Source organism: Chiroxiphia lanceolata, chromosome 14 (genome assembly GCF_009829145.1).
Source record: "Chiroxiphia lanceolata isolate bChiLan1 chromosome 14, bChiLan1.pri, whole genome shotgun sequence".
In the NCBI taxonomy this organism is placed as follows: domain Eukaryota; kingdom Metazoa; phylum Chordata; class Aves; order Passeriformes; family Pipridae; genus Chiroxiphia; species Chiroxiphia lanceolata.
Window position 1 is genome coordinate 13,850,146 of NC_045650.1, and position 22,628 is coordinate 13,872,773.

The 22,628-nt window shown below is 44.7% G+C and overlaps 1 protein-coding gene across 3 annotated transcripts in view; it reads right to left on the reverse strand.

The window, feature by feature from the left end:
* Nucleotides 1-2,071: 2,071 nt before the first annotated feature.
* Nucleotides 2,072-22,628, reverse strand: part of LOC116793888 (synaptotagmin-like protein 2) — a 34,797-nt gene continuing 14,240 nt past the window's right edge. For all 3 annotated transcript variants that reach the window (XM_032702073.1, XM_032702072.1, XM_032702071.1), the window contains 15 exons: nucleotides 21,825-21,976; nucleotides 16,919-17,012; nucleotides 15,767-15,857; nucleotides 15,498-15,591; nucleotides 13,749-14,870; nucleotides 12,264-12,362; nucleotides 10,752-10,843; nucleotides 10,214-10,315; nucleotides 8,199-8,368; nucleotides 7,297-7,399; nucleotides 6,482-6,643; nucleotides 5,712-5,790; nucleotides 5,052-5,151; nucleotides 4,655-4,860; nucleotides 2,072-3,523 (listed from right to left, as the gene is read on the reverse strand). In XM_032702073.1, coding sequence (XP_032557964.1) covers nucleotides 3,378-3,523; nucleotides 4,655-4,860; nucleotides 5,052-5,151; nucleotides 5,712-5,790; nucleotides 6,482-6,643; nucleotides 7,297-7,399; nucleotides 8,199-8,368; nucleotides 10,214-10,315; nucleotides 10,752-10,843; nucleotides 12,264-12,362; nucleotides 13,749-14,870; nucleotides 15,498-15,591; nucleotides 15,767-15,857; nucleotides 16,919-17,012; nucleotides 21,825-21,976 — 2,812 coding nt within the window. In that variant the 3' untranslated portion in view covers nucleotides 2,072-3,377. The remainder of the gene's footprint in view (nucleotides 3,524-4,654; nucleotides 4,861-5,051; nucleotides 5,152-5,711; nucleotides 5,791-6,481; nucleotides 6,644-7,296; nucleotides 7,400-8,198; nucleotides 8,369-10,213; nucleotides 10,316-10,751; nucleotides 10,844-12,263; nucleotides 12,363-13,748; nucleotides 14,871-15,497; nucleotides 15,592-15,766; nucleotides 15,858-16,918; nucleotides 17,013-21,824; nucleotides 21,977-22,628) is intronic.

A 22,628-nucleotide genomic window follows, 5' to 3' on the forward strand; every position in this document is an offset into this window, starting at 1 on the left:
CTCATTCACTAGATGTTGTTCAAGATTCAATAATTCTTTGTTTCTCTTCTTTAGTTTGCTTCTAAACTGTTTTCAGTAGTTCCTGATACCTGCAATATGAACAGTTTTGAATAGCCACAGGCACACATTATATTTGCCTGATGAGGCAGAAAACTTCTCAACTTTGCTTTCTCTCCTTTTTTTTTTTTCAATCTCGGAAGATTTCCAAGAAAAAGTTATATAAACCAGTCATAAACTGGAACGAAGCACATTGACTCTCAAATGCAGAACCCTCAGGGAAAGCAGTTGCCAGCTCTACTGTAGATACTGAGGTTTGTATCCCAGCCTGTCACACCCAGCACTTCCTGGGCCTGCTCAGTCCCTGGGGTCACTCCTGTATCCAGCAGGGACCACACTCAGCTCCCAGTGCACACCGGCATGTTCGTATCCAGGGAATTGAGAGAGACAACCCACATTTACTGTATGCATAAAGTCTTACCTTTTCATAGGGCTTTGCTTAACACATTCCACAATGAACTAGTGAATACAGTAAAAAAATTTCCCATCCATTTTTTCTTTGTTTTTCACCAGCTACAACCCAACTCATGTCTTCATCAGCACCTGCCTACAGGCCGGAGTCTCTGCTATGTGCAGCATCCACAGACAACAAATGTCAACATCATAAACCACGTGCAAACAGTTAACCTTATACCCACAAGCTCCTCTGCTCCTCCACAGGACACTGGCCATAAATGTGCCTTAAATCATTTCATGATAAAGTGCTTTCTGTGCAGTGAGTTAAACAGATAGAGCACAGCAAATTTTACTGCCTCAGAACCAGCTGTGTGACAAAAGTGTGTGTGGTTTGGCAGTGTAATCTTTTACTTCGATAAACCATTAAATGCCAAAGAAAGCTTCTTAAGTTAATCAGGGCTTAAATTAAATAAACAAGCCAGCAAAAGATTAACAAAAATCCTCAATGGAATCTGAATGCTAAAATAGTCTGTTCACAAAGCCCCAAGCCAAGTTCACAAAAGTAACTGCATTGGGATGAACTGGCCCACTGACCCCCTTTTTCTCCCATTAATGGCACCACCAATGAAAAAGATGTTGATTTTCTGGAACACCAACATAACCATTTCCAGCTCCATTGATGCAAACAGTAGTTTTGGCAACATCATCATGTGCTAATACTGCACGAGGTAGAGGAGGAAGAAGAGGAGGAGGAGGAGGACGTGGGTTGACTTCATTTTTGTGATGGAGAGGAATCAGCTGAACCTGCCAGGAAGAGACCTGGACCTGTCCAAGACAAAGCCCATGGTGTTACCAACAACTTCCCAAGCCACAGCAGAAATTCCACCCCCAGGAGCACCCTGTGGATAGGGAAGCACTCAGGAGGAGAGCAGCAGTCAGGTGGGTAACATCCCTGCAACAAGCCACCACCCCTTCGAGCAGGGCTCCTCACAGTAGGTAAGTTATACATACGTATAAATATTCACATTTTCAGCACCTAAGGTAAAGATAATTTTAAAACTCTCACTATTGTTCTTTTATCCCATAAAGGTAATAAATGACCAAATCTTGGTGAACAAAACATGCCAGGCTGGAACACACACAAATTATCTTTGGGCTGACATGTTACATATATATCAGATTCTTCATCAGACAGTCATTACTTAATTCTGCTGCTCTACGAGTCTCTCTCAGTGCTTTCAGTGCTATAACTGGTACATTTCCAAGTATTGTCTTTTTCCAACCCCAGAACCACTTTTATTTATTCCCATGAAAGCTGATGATTATATCCCAAATGTCTCCACTTAATGAAAAACTCTTGTTGAATTTCAAGTGTACATTTTTCCATTCATTTATTTACAACCATCTTTGCTAAGCTGAAAATTTACGCTAAGCTTGAGTTAAATAAAATCAACCCATTAAAAATGAATACCACAATATTCACAGAGCCAAAATCTAGGGTAGGATAGCTACAACAAATATTTCTCCATGATATTCCACTTTCCCTTGGGCAAAAATGATTTGTTTTGACAAAACAAAATTTAACACCTTTTTTGCTTGCCTTTTTTTTTTTTTTTTCACTCAGACCAATAGGGACAAGGAGACCAGTTGATGACTAAAGAAAAACATTCTATTTAATCACAATATGTACATCCAAAATAGAAATTACAAAGCTGCAATTCAAAATATATTCACAACACCACTCTGCCACGGTCAATGTGCCAGATGCAAAGGGGTTTTTTTGCAAGCTACTGGCAAAAAGGAAATTCCAGCCACGGACAAGTCACTGACAGGCATCAGGTAAAAGGAAGACTAGAAGGGCAACAGGGGATGTAGAGGAAGGAGACCTCCCAGGCAAATGTAGCTCTGCAGTTCCCCCTCACATTCACTCACCCCTACTTACCTCTCTCACCAGCTCCCAACAGCCCCCAACATCTCCTGCCTTCCAGCGTGGTTTTGACCTTTCATTCCTGACTCATGGTGCCAGGCTGACATGAGACTGTTTCCTATGTCATTAGTTCATATTGAAATGTTTTGCACACAAGGCATTGCAAAGCTGCAATTAGGCCCATTACCATTGTAACTGTATTTACATTTGGGCAAACACTTTAGTTTATATTGCACTCAAACTGTCCCTTCAATAGAGAAACTTGCCTGAGGTCACTGAGGAAGCCTGTGGGAAAGCTAGGAAAACAGCCCCTGCCTGCAAAATCCCACTAGCTGTAGGACCATCACTGCACTCTTTCAGATTAAAGCATAAAGAAATTATTATATTGAATTCCTCATTGTCATCCTACTCAGGTTGCTTCATTTGCTTCTTCAAATAGTCCTCTCTTTCTTTAGATCCACCTTGGAACTCAATTTTCCTCACGTTAGAGACGTGTTATCACCAACGACAAATGCAAAGCTCCCCTTCTCAAACTGTGCTGCTGGTGGCTCAGAGCAATTGTACATCAAGTACAAAGTGTACCACTTGCAGGGAGTATGAATAATACCACGCTGCTGCTTTAGTACAACTACATCTCTGCACGGGAAAAAAAATGGCACAAGAAACAGGAAAAAAACCCAAAAGCATCCATATCTCCTTTTCCTTCTGCCAGTGTTCCCGGAGCTTAATGGAATTCAAATATACTGAATACAAATGATGAAATAAAAGGGCAAATTAAGTTTCTTCTTGGTCAAAATCAAGTATAGCATCAGTCTGGCATCTTCCATGTCCTCTGTCAGCGAATTAGTACTTAACACTAACATCTCCAAGGTGTTGTCCATCAATTGCCTTATTAACCTGGCACTTGCAGCCCCATGGATGGTCTCTATCTCCAAGGTGCAGGAAATTTCCTAATTCTAGTGAACACATCCAGCATTTCTATGGCACAAACTATAGGTTATTTCAGTTTTTTCCTCCCTGCCAGAGAGCGCAGTGGCAGCAATCCCTCGATCCATTCATTGGCTGCCAACATCATCTCCTGCCAGAAGGCCACCTCCTCTTGTGTGGAGTCCATCCAGTCCACAGAGATGCCATAGCTCAAACCTGAAAAGAACGAGAAAACTACAGCATTGGGAGCTGCACAGAGAGTTTCCACTCCATGCAAAAATATTCAATGGGATGTAACTGTTGCAGGCAGTGTCTTAACATAAAAGATGCTGACTTCCCTCAGCAGGTTGCACCCTGAACACCTTCTGTTCTTCTGCAAATGTGCTCCATTTTACACCAGAGTTCAGAATGAAGTCATTGTAAAGGCAAGAACCCTAAACATAACCTGCCAAAGAAAATACTATTGGGCTCAAGCCTTTCCTGTGTCTTTTTGAATGGTAAAAAAGGTCTTAAAGGGTTGGATTTCCCCTTAAAAGATTTTCTTGTGGACAGGGTGAGGTATTTGTCAAAATTCTTTTGCTTCATTTGTATAGGAATCAAACATACCATAGAGGAAAAGTGTGTACATCAATTCCAAGCCAATTATTCAACTAATTTTTCATATGCCAATTACTTGTCAATGAGACAAAAGTCTAAATTTAGGTCACAGCTAATCTTGGGTTTGGTATTTTTGTATCTTGCTTATAGGCTTATTCTTGTTGCCCCTTCCCACTGGATAATTCAAAACCCTCCTGGTGACATTAGAGACTGAAAACAGAGAACACACAAGCAAATCCAATAACCACAGTTGCACCTGCAAGGCAAAACTTCCAGCTACCATGAGCCTTTTCCTGATACCCTCAAGGAAAAGTTATCCTTGATTGCAACATTCTGAAACCTTCCCTCAGAGAGCACTTCAAGGCTGGACAGTCACCAGGTGGTGCTGTCCCGTATGACATCCCAGGTTCCCTCTGAACCCTTTCCTGGGAGAAGCACCAATATAATGCTGATTTGTCATGCAGCCTGTTTTCTTGTAACAGCAGGAAAACCCTCTGATGGACCCAAGGAGATTCTTGAGCTTTGCCAGACCTCAGAGCTGATGTTGGCAAAAAACGTGGGAACAGAGGGTTGTTATCATGGCACCAGGGCCCCCTCCAACCAAATAGTGCAGGTACCAAGACTCTCACCAGATACTGAGACTCCTCATCCCTGGTTTCTCCCCAACAAGAAAATGCTCTGCAACTTTGCATTTTATCTCGTGGCTCAGCACTACAGTAACAGTATTGAGTTATAAAGGAAAACACTTACCTGTCCCAAGGCCCAGCCTGATTCCTCCAAGGAAATGGTTGGTAAGCTTTTCGTGATCCCACACAGTCAGTTCAACACAAGCATCCTTTAGATCCTCTGTATGAAAGCCATCATACACAATAGTGTGATTGAAAACAGGGTTTGTGTCTCTTTTTATGACTCGGGTCTTTTGGTAACTCTTCTTACTGGTGTCTGGAAGCACGTAGCTTTGAGAGGAGAAAAAACACAGCATGAACCACTGAATAGCACCTAAAATTTGGATTGTTCCTATGAAGTTCCTTGGTCTAAACAAGCCTAAGTTCTGAAGAGAGGAGGAAATGAGTCTCAAGGAAACACATGGCCTTTTGGAGGCACAGATCCAAGAGCAAAGCTCTTGCTCTCATGCTCATGCACTCACCATTTCACAAAGGAGTCAACTCCAGAAGGACGCAACTGCAGCAGGTCCTTGACATCTTTGACCCAAATGTGAACTTCGCCAGAGGGAGGATTCTTTGGACCTACCACGTAGGAGACAAGAAAAACTGTCACACCAGTCCTTGCAAGAGCTCCAGGATGACAGGTTTGCTCTGCAGGACCCAGGGGAGCCAGTGACTCCTCTGGGTACTCACTCCCCCTCCCTGGGTGTCTCAGCACCACTGCCAGTGCTGTCACACCTGCAGAGGCTCCTGACACAGTGTGCTGATGATACTTTTACACAGGAAAGGAGAAGGAGCTGCTGAGCCAACCCAGCCTTGTGCCTGCTCCACAGTAATACAGGTCTTGTGTTGCAGCTACCACATCACAGCACCCTACAGTGCCCACAGTGCTCGTAACAGCTGATGAGTCCGAGATTGCTGAGCCCTTCCTCTCTCCCCAGCACTCTTCCAGTTAATCCAGATGTGAAAATCAGATGTAGGCTGTTGGCAGGGCTATTAAGCACTGATGGTTGTGCCCTTGTGCTGATCTCTAAGATCTTGCTCTAATTAAGATTCCTCTTTAACCAGCCTTTAAACAGACGAGGCATTGCAAGCTGTGTGTCTACATATGAGCAATATTTAATGCATGAACCACATTTTACCTAGGCTTCCAGGGGGGACATACTTAATAGACAAACTCATCACTCCTCGATGATCCACACCGTTAACAGCAGACAGGCTCTGAAACAGAAAGAGTTATGACTGACTAAATGAAGGATTGTGTAAACACAGCAAGGCAAACAGCTTTTGAGTTCAATGGAGGGGCACAAATGGACAAACTCTGATTCTGCAAGGCTGGAGCAGCCCCTTCTTAGGGCAGCTTCTTTCTTTGTGGCCTTGTTCTCAAACTCAGAACCAAAAGCCTGAGGATTCAGAGCAAGGCTGCCCTTCCAGACATGTCCAGCTGAATATAATTAAGCATCTTTGTTCTGAAAGACAAATGTTGATGAAAGACCTGAGACCAGAAGCACGCAGGAAGCTGTACAGGCTTGACAAGCAGTGGCACCTCAATATTTACCTCTCAAGGCATGGTCAGCTGCTTCACTTAGTACTGTGCTGTCTATTTTTAAGGGATGGTCTTTATTGTGAGTAGAGAGTGGCAAAGTCATGTCGGAGTTTCTGTGATTAGTGTCATGTTGCATTTATGAAAGTGTCCCTACAGATCAGTCAGACCCAAGTAAGACCCAAGAAGGCCACTGTTCAGAGCACTGAACCCTGCATAAACACGTCTAGGGGTTGTTCTCTGGGTACAGTTCAGGTGGTTCTGCTCCACCACACCCAAAGACCTCAGAGGACTCAGGAAGGACTTGTGCCACCTCTAAAGGCTTCAGGGTTGGGCTAAAAACTGGGACTGCAGCTGAGACACACTTACCCGGGGCTTCAGTGGGTACCAGTTGAGTTTCCTGTTGCTCCAGTCCCAGCTGGCCAAGTCTATTTCGATCTCTCCCAGGAAACTGTTACGTCCCAGTGGATCATTGTGCCAAACAGACAGATTTAATTTTTGGATCAGCAATACCATTTTCTCTATTTTATACTAGAGGAAGGAAGAGAAGTCAGGCTGTTCAAATTTTTCTTCTGTTTCTTTCAAACCAGAAATAAACTACTCAAAAGTTTGAATAAGCTCTGAGACACTCACCCCACACATGCACTAGTAATGGACTGGCCGCACTCTGAGCACTTCCTTTTTTGTCCTGCAGCAATACTACTACCCTAACAAAGCTTTTCTGCTGAGCACAGGGAAATCTGGCACTCCATTCATCACAGGGTAAAACCAATATTCTTTCGAGAATTATTAACACAGGCTTGGGCATTGTTAAATAATCCTCTATGCTTTGATGAGTAAGATCACATAATGCAGACCTTTCTTACTAGTCCCATGCCTTGTGACTGCATTCCAGGGAAGGGGAGGACGAACACCCCTTGCTCTGGCTGAAGGCAGCACAGGCTGCAAGTCCTTATCTCAACCAAAGATCACCGTGTGATTTTGACAGAGAATCCTGAGTGCCACACAGATGGGTGCAAAGAAACCTTTAACATCCCAGGCCTCACAAACCCAAGGGAAGAGCAGTGCAGTGCTGGTGGGAGGCAGGCAAAGAAGCCTGGCCAGGAAGGCAGGATCTTTCCAGATCTGCCCTGGTAGAGGTGCCTGCTACAACACAGGATTTCAGAGCATGTATTTGTTCTTACCCGTAACACCTCATTGTAAATAGGATTCACCGTCCTCTTCTTCACTGAAGTTTTCCTCTTACCCATCCTGGCTTTGTCTGGGAGCAGGTAAGTTTTAACATACCTAGAAAAGAAAACAAACTCCAGCTGGATATTGTCCCACATTACCATGCTCTCTAATAAGCAAGAAACACTTGTGAACTGTGACATGGAAACAACAGACCTGGAATCAACTCTTTAAAGGCAAAACTAATTAAGAGACCTGATGGGATATTAACTTGGCTTGCATGTGGAGTTATAAATCTCACTGGAGATGGATGGATGTCACCAACATTCAGAAGAGGCAGCTGTCTAAGCTGCCCTCCTGGGAAGGCAGCAAGGCCATATATCCATTTCCTGAAATGACCAGAACTATAGCATCTCTGTGCATTCAAAATCAGGGAGAAAATAGACAGGAGAAAAGAGGCGGAATGTCTTTAAGGGTTCAAATCCAAGCTCCTCTTCATCATCTTTCAAACTAGAGATCACTAACCACTACAACTACCACTGTGCCCCTAACAGCACTTCTCTGTGGAATTCCTGTTCATATAGACACGTGTCTGCATCATCACAGTTATTACCAAGTCTATTCACCATGGGGAGATCAAGGTTCACATGGATGCAGGGAGAGAACATATCCCAGCAACAAGAGGAACTGTCTTTGCAGTGATCAAAGCTTTCTCAATCTGTTCAAATTTAAGTCTGGCAACACTTTTACTGATGCCAAGGGCTTCAGAACCATCAGCTAGGAAAGTCCCAGCAGTGAGCATGCACCAGAAGTCTGAAGGAAGGAAGAAACCATGACATTAAAAGGAAAAAAAAAAATCCTCCAGAAGACAGAATTCAGCAGTGTGAAAATCAGAAGACACCAAAGTGTCACTCACGGGTCAGATCTGCCTTTCTTCTCATCCACTACAGCCAAGTCCTTGCACTGGGACACATGGACCTGGAACTCCCGGTTCTTCTCGTCATAGTCTAGAGCAAATTCCACAGTACCTTGGGCATCCACACTCCCAAAATCGCCGCTGTAGACACTGAGCACACTGCCACTCACCTGCCATGTGAAAGAGCAAGGTCAGTGCCACTGAAACAGGCACAGTCCTAACTTCGGTTTTGGACAAGCATGATAGTTTGAGAAGTGCATTCCCAGAGAAATAATCTGCCATTTCTGTCCTTATGCAGTCAAGGACACAGAAATGGTTCACAGATGTTCTCAAACAAGCAAAGGTTGGAGAACCCAAATAAGGGTCTCACAAGGACGTGCTATCCTAGACCAGAACTTAGAAGCACTATTCTCCTGAATGCTAAATAAATACAGAAGTTTTTCACTCCTAAATCCTCAAACTTTGGGAAATGGAATCAAATATTACTAGGGGGAACATTCAAGTCTCTTCCCTATACTTACAGTACAAACAACTGCTATCCTGACTCAGTCTCATCACTGAGATAGAAATACATTGAGAGAACTTGAACTATCTGTACATGAACTTATTATTTCAGATAGATATAGTCACACAATTGTCAATCAGTTTTTAAAACAGGCTAGTAAGAACCCTGGAACCCATTTCAGACTGGAAATGTAGGAAAAACTATATCTTGTTGCTTACTCATAATGTACATGGAGTGGTACAAACAGATACAACCCCTGTCCTAGAAAGCCACTGCCCCACCAGAGACAGTCTGTGTGCATGTACTTGCCCCAAAGGTTTCTGCAGATATAAATCCGGAGCTAGGCACCCAGATTTCCCAGAACAAACTGCATTTGCCCATACAACATGGAATTCTTTTTTCCACGTTGTTTTTCACTGACGGAAAGTGATGAAGCGCAAGCAAAGCTCAGCTCCAGAAAGATGAGAGAATTTTCTATTGAACCAATCACTCATGATTCCTGACAGGATATCATAAAAGCTAATGCTGTTTACAAAGCAAATCATTAACCCTCTTGGCACTTTTCTGTGGTACAGTCATGAACATTTATCAAAAAACTTTCCTAGTAATTAACCTGATCCTTCTCTGTCTTTCCCTATTTCCTTTGGCTCTGGATTTTATTATAACTGACAAAAACCTGCTAAACATCTCCTCTCAGTCCTTGGAGCTGCATTTACCGTCCCATCAGGATCCTCACTCCAGCAGAGAATCCTCAATGAGATTTTCAAGAACACTTGTATGACTTGGGCACAAAAGGCTCATTAACAGCTCCCAGATGCTCCAAATTAGTAGGACTTAGATGCCCCAAGTTTTTAATGTATTTATCTACATTCATGACCTCTCCCTACCAGCTTTGCTTCCCATATTATCTTTAAATCTCAAATATACACCTTGGAAATACCCATAACAATAACACAGCAAATTCAAGCACTTTTAAGCAGCTCCCTCTCTGAACACTGTCTCTAAGAAATCTTTTAAAAATGCTCAACTAAACACACTCAGCTCTTTTCAGCTTTCCTCAGAAGCTGAAGCTCTAAATCATGCTTTTGCTTTCCAACTCTGAGCTCCTTCGAATCTGGTGATAAAGGATGAGCTTGCAGAGGGTACCCATCTGCAGTCCTAGACCACAAACATGTCACTTAATAGCTGTGTGCCTCATTTTCCCACCTAGAAGAAGTCCCTTCCCATCTTCTGCACTGCCAGGCTTCAGATCATCTGCACTTGGAGTGGGGAATTCACTTACAGGGAATTCCACTAACAATGACTCAGTGGGTCTCTATTTTGAGATGGTACCTGGATTCACTCCTTTAAGCCAAGCAAGTAATTAACCATCACTGTTCTTTTAATAACGTGCCATGCAGAGAGTAACAGGACACTCCAGAGGCCACATCATCAGTATCAGCCCAAATGCAGTGTCACCACATCCGACTGAGAAACCCCGTCCAGCGAGGTGTCGGCGTTCGATACCTACCGAGGAGACAGAAGCCATGTCGGACGAGTGGCTGCCAACGCTTGGCGTCTTTTTGTGCTTGTTGAACTGGAAGCTGATTTCCGAAGCCGTGTCTGACTCAGTCTGCTCAGGAAACAAGAAGCATCTTTAAGCTCTGCCGTAGGAGCACTTCGCAACAGCACAGAGAAAAAAAAAACGATCGGTCGGCAGAGTCCCATTAGCAGGGATGAGGTTGGGGGAGCGGAGGAGAGCGCAGGGAGCCTCCCCAGGGGCATCCCCTCCAACCGGCAGTGAACGTCATCATTAACTGCCTCCAAACAGAGCTGCGTGCCCTGCCTGGGCACTGGGAAAGGGCACAGGGAAAGACCTGAGCTCCTCCAGCATGGAACAGCTGGCCTGGGTTACTGGGGGCTTTTTTCTTAAGGCTCTTCTCATTTATTCATAACACAACCGAGGTATGCCATAAAGCAAGTACTGCTGGTGTCCAGGAGAAACATTCTCAGGAAACCAACTGGGATGCTGCAAACATTGTCCCAGTCATTTCTGGTGTCTAGCCTACCTCAGACAACAGGACAGGAGAGGATCTGCTCAGCTCTTTGACTCTTTCAGGTTCAAGCAACTGATGGGGTATCAAATGAGGTTTATTGTATGCTGCAGGTACAAACAAAAAAGGCATCAAGTTAGCTTCTCAGAGTCAGGAAAATATAAGAAAGTCACATTTTTGTTTAAGGGCACAAGGAAGGAGGAAAAGCTTATGGGAGGCACTGGAGTACCACCTACTTGCCCTGTCTCTGTCACCTGCCATTCAAACTGACCCTCCCCAAGATGAAAACTGCTAACTACCATCTTAAAGCTATTTTCAATGTGTTTCGTTCAACGTGTGGAAGCGTGCAAACTCCCTCTAGTGGCTCACCTAATTCCCTTAATAGCCCAAGGACATGGATCTTGCTTGCTTTGTGTGGATGTAACTTACACTAAAATCACATAAATCTGCCTCCTTGTCCAAAAAACCAACCATGTTAACATTTTTATCTCATAGCACACTGCCGTGTACAGAAGAGCTGTAAAATATTTATACCTACAATTTCACCATTGCATACCCCTCTCAAATACTCTGCTAAACAAAGAGGTAGACAAGAGCCAAATTATCTAAAAGAAAAAAGTCATAAAGATTCCTATCAACTTAGAAAGATGGTTACTGTCTCCAGCAGAGCCCCAAAGGGGACTGTCCTCTCTCCAACAACCAGAAGTTGTGCTTAAATGGGCTTGATCAAAGTCTCTAAGCAGCTTTACCCTTCTCAGGCATTGCCTTCCCAGCCTTCTCACCTCAGTCCTGGCAGACTTGGCCTCACCACTTTCTTTTTAGGCAAGCTCTTAGCTGTCCTTTTGGCCTCACCAGTTTTCACCCTCTGGGGACTGTCATTGGCTTTCTTGGGCACAGAGGCTGCTGCTGCCTTCCCTCAGGCCCCTTCTGCAGCTGCAGCTTTCTTGGGCTTCTTGGTTGCACAGACAGGTTTCTTGGCCATGGGCTTCTTCAGGTTGGCTGCTGCTTTCTTGGTTGCCTTCTCCTCAGCTTCTCTGGGTTTGTCAGGGAGAGACCATCACCATAAAGCAGGTCCCAGCTGGCAGCTGGGAACATCAGCCCAGCACACAGGCTCTGCTCTGGGTGAGGTGAGAGGCCCAGGCTGAGCACTGCAAGCCCAGTCTGTGGCACAACTCACATGCTGGACATGAGGTCTGACCGCTCTGATCAATCCACTGCACAGGCTGCCAGGCAGCTCCCACAGCACTCCATGGGGGAACAGGAGGGACGAGTACAAGCTCCTTGCCAACCCTTTGAAGCCCTTGTGCTTTTGCTGAAGGCACTGAGTAACATACCATCAATCTAGCTGCAATTTCCTGGCTCTGAATTTAATTTTAGGCACTATAAACTCTCTAATTTGATGATGAAACAATATGTCATTTTCCTTGCCTGGTACATGCACAGAAGCATGGCGATGAAAAACTGGCATAATATATTACCTTCAGCAAATGTAAACCAAAAAGAAAAAGAAAGAAAGATGTTACTCACTCTCTGTGGTTGTGTAAATGTTCACCATGCTCTTTGCAAGATTAATGCTATTTGCTCGGGCCAACGCCTGAGCAGCAGGAGAATGATCCCCATCTTCCTCTGGAATACATGAAAAGCCAAATCAACATGGTAAATAAATAAACACAAACTGTGTGTGTGTGTGTGTGTGTGTGTGTGTGTGTGTGTGTGTGTGTGTGTGTGTGTGGTGCCTCTCCTGCCTTGTTCACTGCCTAGAGCACACTGCAGTTACATTACCCAGGGCTGCTTTCAAATCATCTGTGTGCTTTGATGTCTCTCCCCGAGAAAAACTCTTCACACTATGTCAAGAAATGTAAATACCAGATTAACCCAGTCCCTAAGACAGATCAGCATTTGCAGAGAGCTTCCAGTGAAACACAGCCATCTGCTAACACCATCCTGAAATGAATGTAATAATAAGGCAAAAAGCCCTGGAAAATATTAGAATGATCTGGTGTATAAATGGTTGGACTCAGTGATCTTAGATGTCTTTTACAACCCAAAATATTCTATGATTCTATGAAGGAAATGTTGGCACTGACCTGAAGCGCAACTCAGGATTTCATAGGAATGTTATATGAGGTAGGAAATAAGCCAAGAAATGGCACAATTGAAAAATAAAAATCAGAGGAGTCTATGGAAAATCCTCTCAAATAGGTCTTACCCAGGTACACAAGGACAGGAAATTTGGAAAAAGAAGGTAAGATGCTCTCTCTTTCAAGTCTTTGCTTGGCAGAGAGCCCACTTGTAAAGTGAATTGCAAAGAACAATAACTTTTCCTCATAGTAACAATCACTAAAAGAACTCATCAAACCCCGAGGAAGAGGCTGACAAAATGGTGATACTATTGACACTATCAAGGTTGAGAACATGGCATCAGAACACAGAAAGATCAGACTCCTTGTTCAGTCCACTTTGCTTACAGTTTAATATCCAAATTCTTGTGCATTCCAAAAAGACCCAAAATATCATTTAAGCACTGACAGCAAGCGACTTCATCAAGGTAGTCTAACAGCCAATGTATTTATTAAACACTTTGCTTCATATTTTATTTCTTTTATTTGTGTCAGACTTATCTCTAAGAACACAAATAATTTGTCCAGTCCCACGTTTGAAGAAAGTACAATCTTGCCAGTGAGTGAAATAAGTGAGGTCCCATAACATGTTGTAGGTAGTTCTAAAAAAATGGATGTCTGTCCCAGGGTAAGGTACAAGGGCTGGTAGTTGGGAGGAAAGCAAGGGAACACAGCACTGCCTCCTTCTACACTCACACTGGGTTACACAAGATTTGTCTCCGGAGCTGTCTGCTAAACACATTCCACACATGCTAACTCTGCACAAACTGCAATATAGCATAAATGGACAAATGAAGAAAATGTGCAAAAAGCAGACGGGTTAGGGAAGAAAACAGGCTTAGGGATGGCTCTCTATTTGGATTTCACATGGTGCAGTTACAGCCCTCAGTACCTGAGTAAACAGCTGAGTTTGTTCCCTGAACGGCTTCTCTCTCTCCAGAAGGTTCACCAGGTGTTGGCTTGTCTGAAGACTCGCGCGTTTTCCCCTCCGGTAGCTCTCCACTTATTTCCATGTTGTCATGAGTGCTCAAATCAGGTCTTTCATCTTTCTCATCACCGTTTTCACCATCTGTAAGCACAGGCTCGATCATTATCTGCACCCTGCTCGCCAGGGACCTCTCTGTGGGCTTGCGCTCTTCTGCCACGATCAGCTCATCCGTAGGCGTCTCCGGCTCCAACGTGCTGCCAGACACTTCCTTGGTAGGCGACTCGTTTTTGACGGAAGGTGCTCGCACAGGCAATCTGGATTTCTTGGAGCAGCGCTGTGCCACCTTCTCTTCCTCTGGCATCAGCAGCTTCCCATTGCTTTCGCTCAGCGAGTTATTTCTTGCCAGCAGGCCGCCTTTGCTCTTGGCGTACGTGGATCTGGGAGTGACGGACACCGAGCCCTTCCTTGCAGGAGCGACATAGCTCGGTTCCTCCTCGCTAGAAGACAAAGTTATTGTCCTTTTGTAGGGGGCTCTTGTTTTGGTGAAGGTGCCAGGTTTTTCTTCACTGCTCTGGCCTTGCCCAGACTGCACAGAGAGCGAGCGGCACAGCTTGAACTGCCTGCCATCTGCCTCCACCCCGCTCGGGTCTGTCGGTGGGCTTCCCACTGCCATGGAATCTGCTGCCTTCTCCCAAAAGTCCTTCAGGTTCTTGAAGTGTTCTCGATCGAGGCCGATATCCTCCTCTTTGTTACTCATTGATGAGATCGTGTAGTTCACGCCTTGCTTCCCAGCCTGGCTGCTTTCCCCTTCCGTAGTCAGTGGTTTGGGGCTTGCCAGCAGCTCTTTCTTTGCAAGGCTGTTCTCTGCTGGCCCCATGGGATTCACAAACTCTTCAGATCTGGGGGAGATTCTGCTTGGTTTCCTCTTCACTGGTATCTTGCTGGGAGCAGAAGCTTCTCCAGGTGGAGCTTTTGGCCTCACTGTGGTGCTGGTGGCCCCATCAACAGCTTCTCCTCCAGCTGCACTGCTGGGCTGAGGCACAGCATCCTCTGAAAGCTTGGTGGGCAGTGGAGATACTCCATGACCTACAACAACAACAAATGCTCACAGCCTGTTCCACCACATCACATCGAATTTCCCTGGAAAGTCTGGGCTGCAGTTTCTCAAAGTGAAGCGAGAGGAAATTTTCAGAAATTATCAATGTATTCTTAATTCTTTCCCATATTCAGACTCTAGAAAGTTCCCTTCCATCTGAAGAAAGCCCTGAAAACCCCAGCCTTTGTCCCTGCAATAGGGCATGGAAAAAATCCACTGAGCTCCAAAATGTTGCTGTGAGTTCAGGATTTATTGGCAGCTTCCATTTTGGTCTGACAGGTTCCCTACTGGCTATTTGCTATGTACCAAAACTACACTATACATTCAAGGCCAGAAAGAGAAAGTAACTTCTCTTGTGGATTAAAGAGCTGAGAGCCAAGCACTCAGTTTAAAATGTACTGAGAGCTCGGAGAAGTTTCAGTCATCAGACTGCTTTTTTCCTTGGTCCCTGCTGCCCTGGGCACAATTCATACAAATGCTGGCAGCCCATTCTTACATGCAAAGGTAAGAAATACTCTTTGTTATTTATTTTTACACACACTGAAAAGCATCTTGTCTCTTGGTGTTTGATGTTGAATAACAAAATTATCAATGGCTCACTTGAACAACAAACTTACCTTTTCTAGACAAATGAAAGCCGTCTGTTGCAGTCACAAAAGGACTTGTTCCAGTGTCACTCTCTGAGGAAGAGACATCATGTATACTGGGTCTCTGAACAGAAAACAAATCCTATCAGTGTATATATACTAGCAAGACTGGAAAAAACGTGTTTTGTTTGAGCACAGACACCAGGGCAGGCAGCCTGTGGAGCCCCAGCTGGTAGATACAGACTGTGTGAAAGTCCAAGGAATAACAAAACAAAGTGCAGATGATGTGCCTGTACTACCTTGTGGGATGCAGACAAGTGGGCAGGAAGTCTTGGCTTCGGTTTTGGCAAAATCTGATGCTCTGCAGTTTCGAGAGCAGGTGTGCTGGATCTGTGGGAGAGGAGAAACACCTGAGCAAGGAGGTCTGTGGTAGTAATGTGCCTGGATGGATGATCAGGCAGCCTTCAACATCATCTCAGTTCTGCTCAGCTGCAGAACTTGCTCAATAAAAACAATGTGTGTCAACTACTTGGTTTATTCAGATTTTCCCCTTCTGGGAAGTGCCAGAAGAGCCTGAGAGCCATGCAGAAGGGAAATGCATTTCTGTGCTACGGCCCAGGAAGGAACAGGCCACACCTTGCTTAGAGCTGAATGAGGAAAACAAAGCAAGCTTTTCAGGATTTAACCAACCCCAAAAAAACCTTGGTGGTTGTGCTGGTAAAGCAGGAGCACCTCGGGCTTGTTGCCTCTGGATCCTTCATTAAACAACACCCACTGATCACCTGCAGGAGGTTTGGAAGTGCTGTCAAGGCCCATATTTAATATTTAACTGGAGCAACTGCCACCTGTGAAGAATGGTTCCTCATTTTGCTGACCAAAAAATGCAAATGAGATGGGAACAACAATACATGAGCATGTGAATATTTTAATGGTTTCTCCATAGTTCAAAGATATTGAGTGAGGTCACTGGTTTGCTCGTTGGAGTGCTTTTAGTGGATGTTTCTGCTCAGTCAGCACAATGTAAAATCCTACCAAGCCTTGATGGAGAGTGCTGAGCACTGGACACAGAAGTTGGCACCAGCAGGAAATGAGCAGTTTCCTCAAATAGTTCATTTTGTTAGTGTTGCTCCATGGTAAAAATTAAACAAATAAAACCATAATTACTTTGAAAAACTAACCAGCATATCCTGACATTAGAGACAGCTTCCATTTTACTGACTGCTTATCAAATCATGCAGGAAAAGACCTTTGTGGGATAAGCACATTAGCACTAAGTTATTAAGGGAGGATTGATATTCTGACAATTCCTGGAAGAAGGATTTAAAAAATATCCTATAGAACCTATTACTTATACAGTCTCAGAACTGCAGTTAAAGACCGGGATTTAATGGGTAGCATTCAATTTTCATCAGAAGTAAGAGCAGCAGCCAGAGCATTGCAGCAGAGGTTACCTTTCCACTCCTGCACCAGCAACATGCTCAGGGAAGGCAGGACTCAGGGCACCTTTGCTTTCCAGACCCATTTCAATGTGTTCATTGGCCTCATCTGTAATATAACAGAGACAACTGAGAAATGACATTTCATTAAACTTGTAATGGTTGGTGTGTTTTGTCTGGGGAAAGAAAAAGCCTTCCCCAATGAAAATGAGTCCCACCAGCACAATCCCTGGGGATTTAAGAGGAGATGGCTGTGGAGGGTTCTGCCTGCTCTCCCCACTGATGGGGGAGGCCCCGGGGCAGCACTGACTGCACTCCCCGTGCAGCAAAGGCACTTCCAGACCCCACAGGTCCAGGAGGCCAAAGAGAGCTCACAACACCTGACTCATGCCAGGAGCTGTTGCATCGCTGGAAACCTTCACAGGACACTGCTGTGACTGTCAATAAAGTTAATCCGTTCCAGGATTTAAATTCAGCCATTTCCTGTTTTGACTCAAGTCATCCGATCTTGGCAAACAAAGGAGGAGGCCAATATAGTTAATGAGGAGATCCCTGTTATTTTTACTGGCACAAGCTCCCAAAGACCCTAAAGAAAAAACAATAGAAGACAGTAACCTTTACAGCAGACTGCCAGGGTATAAAATTGCATTAGACATTTTGTTGGCAAATGGGCTTTCTTGCTACTGCAAAACCAAAAGGATTAAACTCTCAAACAATGAGGAAAAACTCAGCTTAGTCTGGTTAACAAGATCTGCACATATTTATTCACATGCAGCTAGGTCTATTTTAAAGAGCAAATCTACCTGTTACAAGAACTGCCAAATCATTTTAGGATGTATTTCATTACACAATACAATAGAATAGGAAGCTCAGAGGATTCAGAAGTGACATTAAACACTACAGCCTCGCTTTTTATCTGTTTGGAAGAGTGCACGAGGCCCAAAAGCAGGCCAGTCCTGCTGACAGACAAGCTGTGATATTGGTGTCACCAGTGCTGCTCACGTGGTGCCATCCAGCACCAGCCCAGTCAGCCTACAAGTAACAGGGATATCCAAAGGTTCATTCTCCCTTGTCTGTGCATCCCCATGGAGAAAAATGCTGCATTCCCAACTCCTCCTGCCCGCCCAGCACCTGGCCCTGAGGTGCAGGGGACACAGCAGCCTCTGCTCGGAGCTGCATTAGGACCACATGTCTGGGGGGTTGGGGAGTCACTCCTGCTGGAAGACAAGGGTCTGGTTGTGTAGGAACAAGCCAGTTTTAGAGAGCATGTTTCTGAGAGAGGGGCTGTGTTTTGCCCATGTAAATGTAGATGGGCACAAAGCATCACTGAACATTGTCTCTGGAGGTGTGGTTGGTGGCACGTGCAGGCCATGGCACGTGCAGGCATGGGAGTGTTTATTTATACAGCGAGCCACGTCCTCCTCTTCTGCCCCGGACCTGAGCGAGGGAGATGCCTGCAGGGAGCTGTGCTGGAAGCAGAGGAGCCAAACACAGAGCTCCCACATTTTCCCTTTGGCTGTCATGGTTGAAAAGACCTTTACAACCAAAGACTGCATTCCCTTCTCACCTCACTTCCAAAGGCACTGTGTTGTGTTTGCTCTTCACTGACACTTCCCCCTCAGACAGAGCTCCCTGTTCCCGGCTGGCAGAGGCAGCAGGAGGTGTTCAATTCCACCCATCCAAATCACTGCCCTGCAAAATGGCTCAGCCACTGACACAGCTATGCCTGGCTTCTATCACCACAAACAAATGGCCTATTAATAAGTTATAATCCATCAAGACAAGCAAAAACGCCTTTGCTAACAGTAGGATGAGACAAAATAAGAAGCAAATCCAACAGAAATTAGTAGTGGCCTGACCAGTTTAACTTGTCCATACATATATTTATATATGTATGTTTACAGCCTGCTCTAACACTTCTGCTGCTTTACTCATTTCCTATCACTCTAAAACAAAGATACTCAACACTAGGGGAAAGCACAACTAACTCTGCACCAGGGCTCACTTGCCTTGGTGGGTGGATAAAATGGTCTCTCTCATAGATGATTTTTAGCTCTTAATTACTGCACATAAGCTTTAGGAGAAGTTATCACCAAATTTATCTATCTGTGCTGCTCTGCAGGCTGTAGTTTAAATATAGGGTATCTATCTGTTCTATAGATTTGTATTACTGCCCATGACTAGTGTTTTCTATTAGAAGCAATACCAACTGTGAAAACCCTTAGGGATCCACACAACCCTCCCTTCTGAAGGTTAAACCATCCTCCAGAAAAAGTCACAGGGCATTTTCCTGTGCAGGCACAAATTTCCACCCCTTCCCAGCCCGTTAACCTTGCAAAGGGAATGCCAGTGCTTATCTCAGTGGGGCTTTTCCATGCAGGAATTTTCTCATTTCACTCCCTAACACAGACCTAAATCTAAAGACTTAAATCGGGAGTCATGAACACATTACATGGATTTGACTCCTTTGTCCCTCTGAAAGCCACCAGAAGGTGAGTGACCCTTCCAGGGACAGAAAACAAGGTGTCAGTATGGCAAGGAAAGGCCTTTATCTCACCCACTGCAGACTGAACGTGAGTTGCACGGTCAAAGCTCATGTAAAGGGGTTTGATCCTCATTCCCTCATGGGCCAGGTGCTGCTCTCAGCAGTGCCACACTCTTGCTGACCAGTCAGTGAGAGAAGAGCTTGCCCTTGTGTGTGAAGGGAGGCAATCTACACAGCAACCACAGCAAGAGCTGAGCACGTGATGGGCAGCAGCAAGGTGAATACATCAGCTGCAGGATCTTGATCCTCAACCAGTGCTGTAAAGTGTCAGTGGGAAAAGTAAGAGGAAGGAATAAAGTCACATGTTATACCTGTGCTTTACCAAAATAAGTCTGAGAATAGAAATAGAGAAAAAAAGGGAAGAAAAGAAGTTGAAAAAGTAATAAGATGCTACACTTAAACATAATTATTATAGTAATTTAATAACATTTGCCTCTTCCTTCTTAGAACAGCATTAGTCAAGTAATGCACATGCAATGACATAACTTGCATATTACTGCTCTATTAGTAAGGAGATTATTTTAGATGATGACCTGAGACCACATCTCATATATGCACATCAGCCCTAAAAGTTAAATCTAAAACCAACAGTACTTCAAATTTTGCTTTCTTAAAGTGGCCAGTGACGTAAGGGTGCAAGGCAAAAGGCAGACAATCCTATTCACTGCTGGCTACTAGCTTGGCTGCACGTGACAGAGCATTTGCCTGACCTGGGCCCTGGCAGAGGCTGCTGAAGCTCTGCCCCTTCATGCAAAGAGGGTGCAAGCAAAAATGCTCATCCTCAAAATGCAGAACACGCTCTGCAGAAATGGCCAGGCAACTCTGCCAAGCTGGAAAAGGTTTTATATGTTTAGCATTCCGGAGGTATGATAAAATGGTAATTTTAATGACATCATGAATCCATAATAGCAAGGATAAAAGCAAATTCATATGAAATATGATGGGCCAGTTCTGCATGAGAGGTTCCAAGGAAACTATGCTAAGCTCTGAGAGCTGTCAGGGATAAGTAAAAAGCAAAAAGAAAATGAGGCTCTCAGTGCAGTCCCTAGTTGGTGTTTAGCTTTGAGAATGTCCAAGTAATGTGGAGCTAGGAGGGGTATACTAAACCCAGGCAATTCATGCTACAGAGACATCCTTGCCAAGGAGGCCCATCAAAAAAGGAGTGATCTATGCTGTTCCTTCCCCACAGCAGGAATGGGAAGCTGGGCCCAGAAAAGATGGCTGAACTGAACTGGTGGAGATGACATTTGAGAGTTGGACAGCTACTCCTTTATCTAACAGTAGCCTTTACTGCAAAAGAACAGAGCCCAGCTACAGGGTCCTTGGGTTAGGGATGGTGGCAGACTTTGCTTAGAACAGTTTATCTTGGCCAAGGTTTCACCAGAGCAGCAGCAGCAGCCAGTAACTCAGCAGCCATGGTGAAGTATCTGTGATTACCCACCCTGACAAATCACCAAGGAGGTTGTGTGACACTGGGCTGCAGGCCCACAGTCCTGCTGCAGGGTCAGCTGGCCTGTCTTCATGTTGAGGACTGGATGTGAACCACCCCCAGTCCTGCTTTACACAGATGTGCAGCACAAAGTTTCAGCTCCAGGCTGGTTACATTTGGACTCAAAGCACAGTCCTGCCTGTTTCACATAGGGTTGATCTCTTCTCTGCCCTGAGCTGACAAATCTGCTTTGATCTGTTTACAGAGCACCAGGAAAGTTTATCTGCATGTCTAATCTGCTTCGAATTAGCACATGGTCCCAGATACACCCTTGCTATGGCACACAGCCTGGGTACCATTCAGACTTGGCCACAAAGCCCTTTTTACTTCAAAACCCACATTATGCCATGGAATTATTTCCATGTAAAAAGTTAGGCATGGACCCTCTCAAGTGGGTAAGTATGTGCTAGGAGATATTCCTTTGCAGAGATATGACTGACCCCACCACCCCAAAGGCCTGTGAGAGCAGCTGGCCAGCTACTTTTGTCAGATTTCTTTAGGAATTGGGGGAGGGAGGTGGGTTTGACCCACACATATCAGCTTGATGTCAGAAATTGTCCTGCATCATCTCCTTCTTTTTTTGCTTCTATGGTAAGAAATTCCAGTGGTGTCCAACAAACAGAAATTTGGGGAAAAAGAAGCTGAAGTGGAGAAAAGGCATTCACTGCACATGGCTTTTGCCTTGGTTCTCTGCCACACTGTAATTTTTAATTTGGGCCCTGATTTTGATAACAAAGGATGTTTTTCTGGTACTAAAAGCATAGCTGAGAATTCCCTTATTACAACACAAGCCCCAACAGGCTCCCAGTATTGGGAGACTCCCATTCTGGACCACTTTTTTCTGGTCCATCAATTTGTTTTCTCAAGATGCACATTAACATACTTACTTTCTAGTTTGCCCTTTTTCCTCCTAATTGATGCCCGAAGTAGATCCGGCCCCTCTAAGTCTTCCTGAAACCGCTTTGCCTTCACTTCTGAAAACCATTCACCTGTCACAAACTTCTTCTTCTTTTCATCCTTGATGGAGCCTTGTATCCTCCTGGAAGTCAGTAAGAGCATTACACACCAAAAAAATCTCCCAAGTTTCAACTCCCCCCAAGCTACGTTTGTAACAATGTCCCTGCGGTTCACCCGACTGACACTGCGAAGGATCCAGAGATTATTCTCTGCAATCACAAGGGCCAAACCAGCACTGAAACAACAGATGATTTATTCTTCATCTGAAATGGGAACAGCACCTTGTAAACACAGGCTTTCACCTCTTCCAAATTTCACAAATCCAAATCAGTCACCTGGCAAGGAGATTTGTCCATTTGCTTGGCAGCCCTGAGGCTTTAGGAAGGGGTGGGGCTGTTTGCCTGTCTTGCACCTCTCCATTTTATTTGTCTATTAATCACTTCGTGAGTGGCAAAGCCTTTTGAATCAAATTTGATGCAAACCACAGAAATAAATAATGATATTCAGGGAAGCAACCTGTCCCTGCAGCATTCCCCCTGGACACTGTGCCTCTCCCTGCTCCTCCTGCCGTGCCAATTTTGGTACTCACATGGTTAGCTCTCCTTCCTGAGCACAGCTTCTCCTACTGTAACTCACTCAGGCACACCCAGGGCTGGTTTTTGGCACCTAAACCCGTCAGTTTAGGCTCTTGTACAGGCTCTGTTTCCTAGCCTGTACAAGAACCCTCCTCCAGT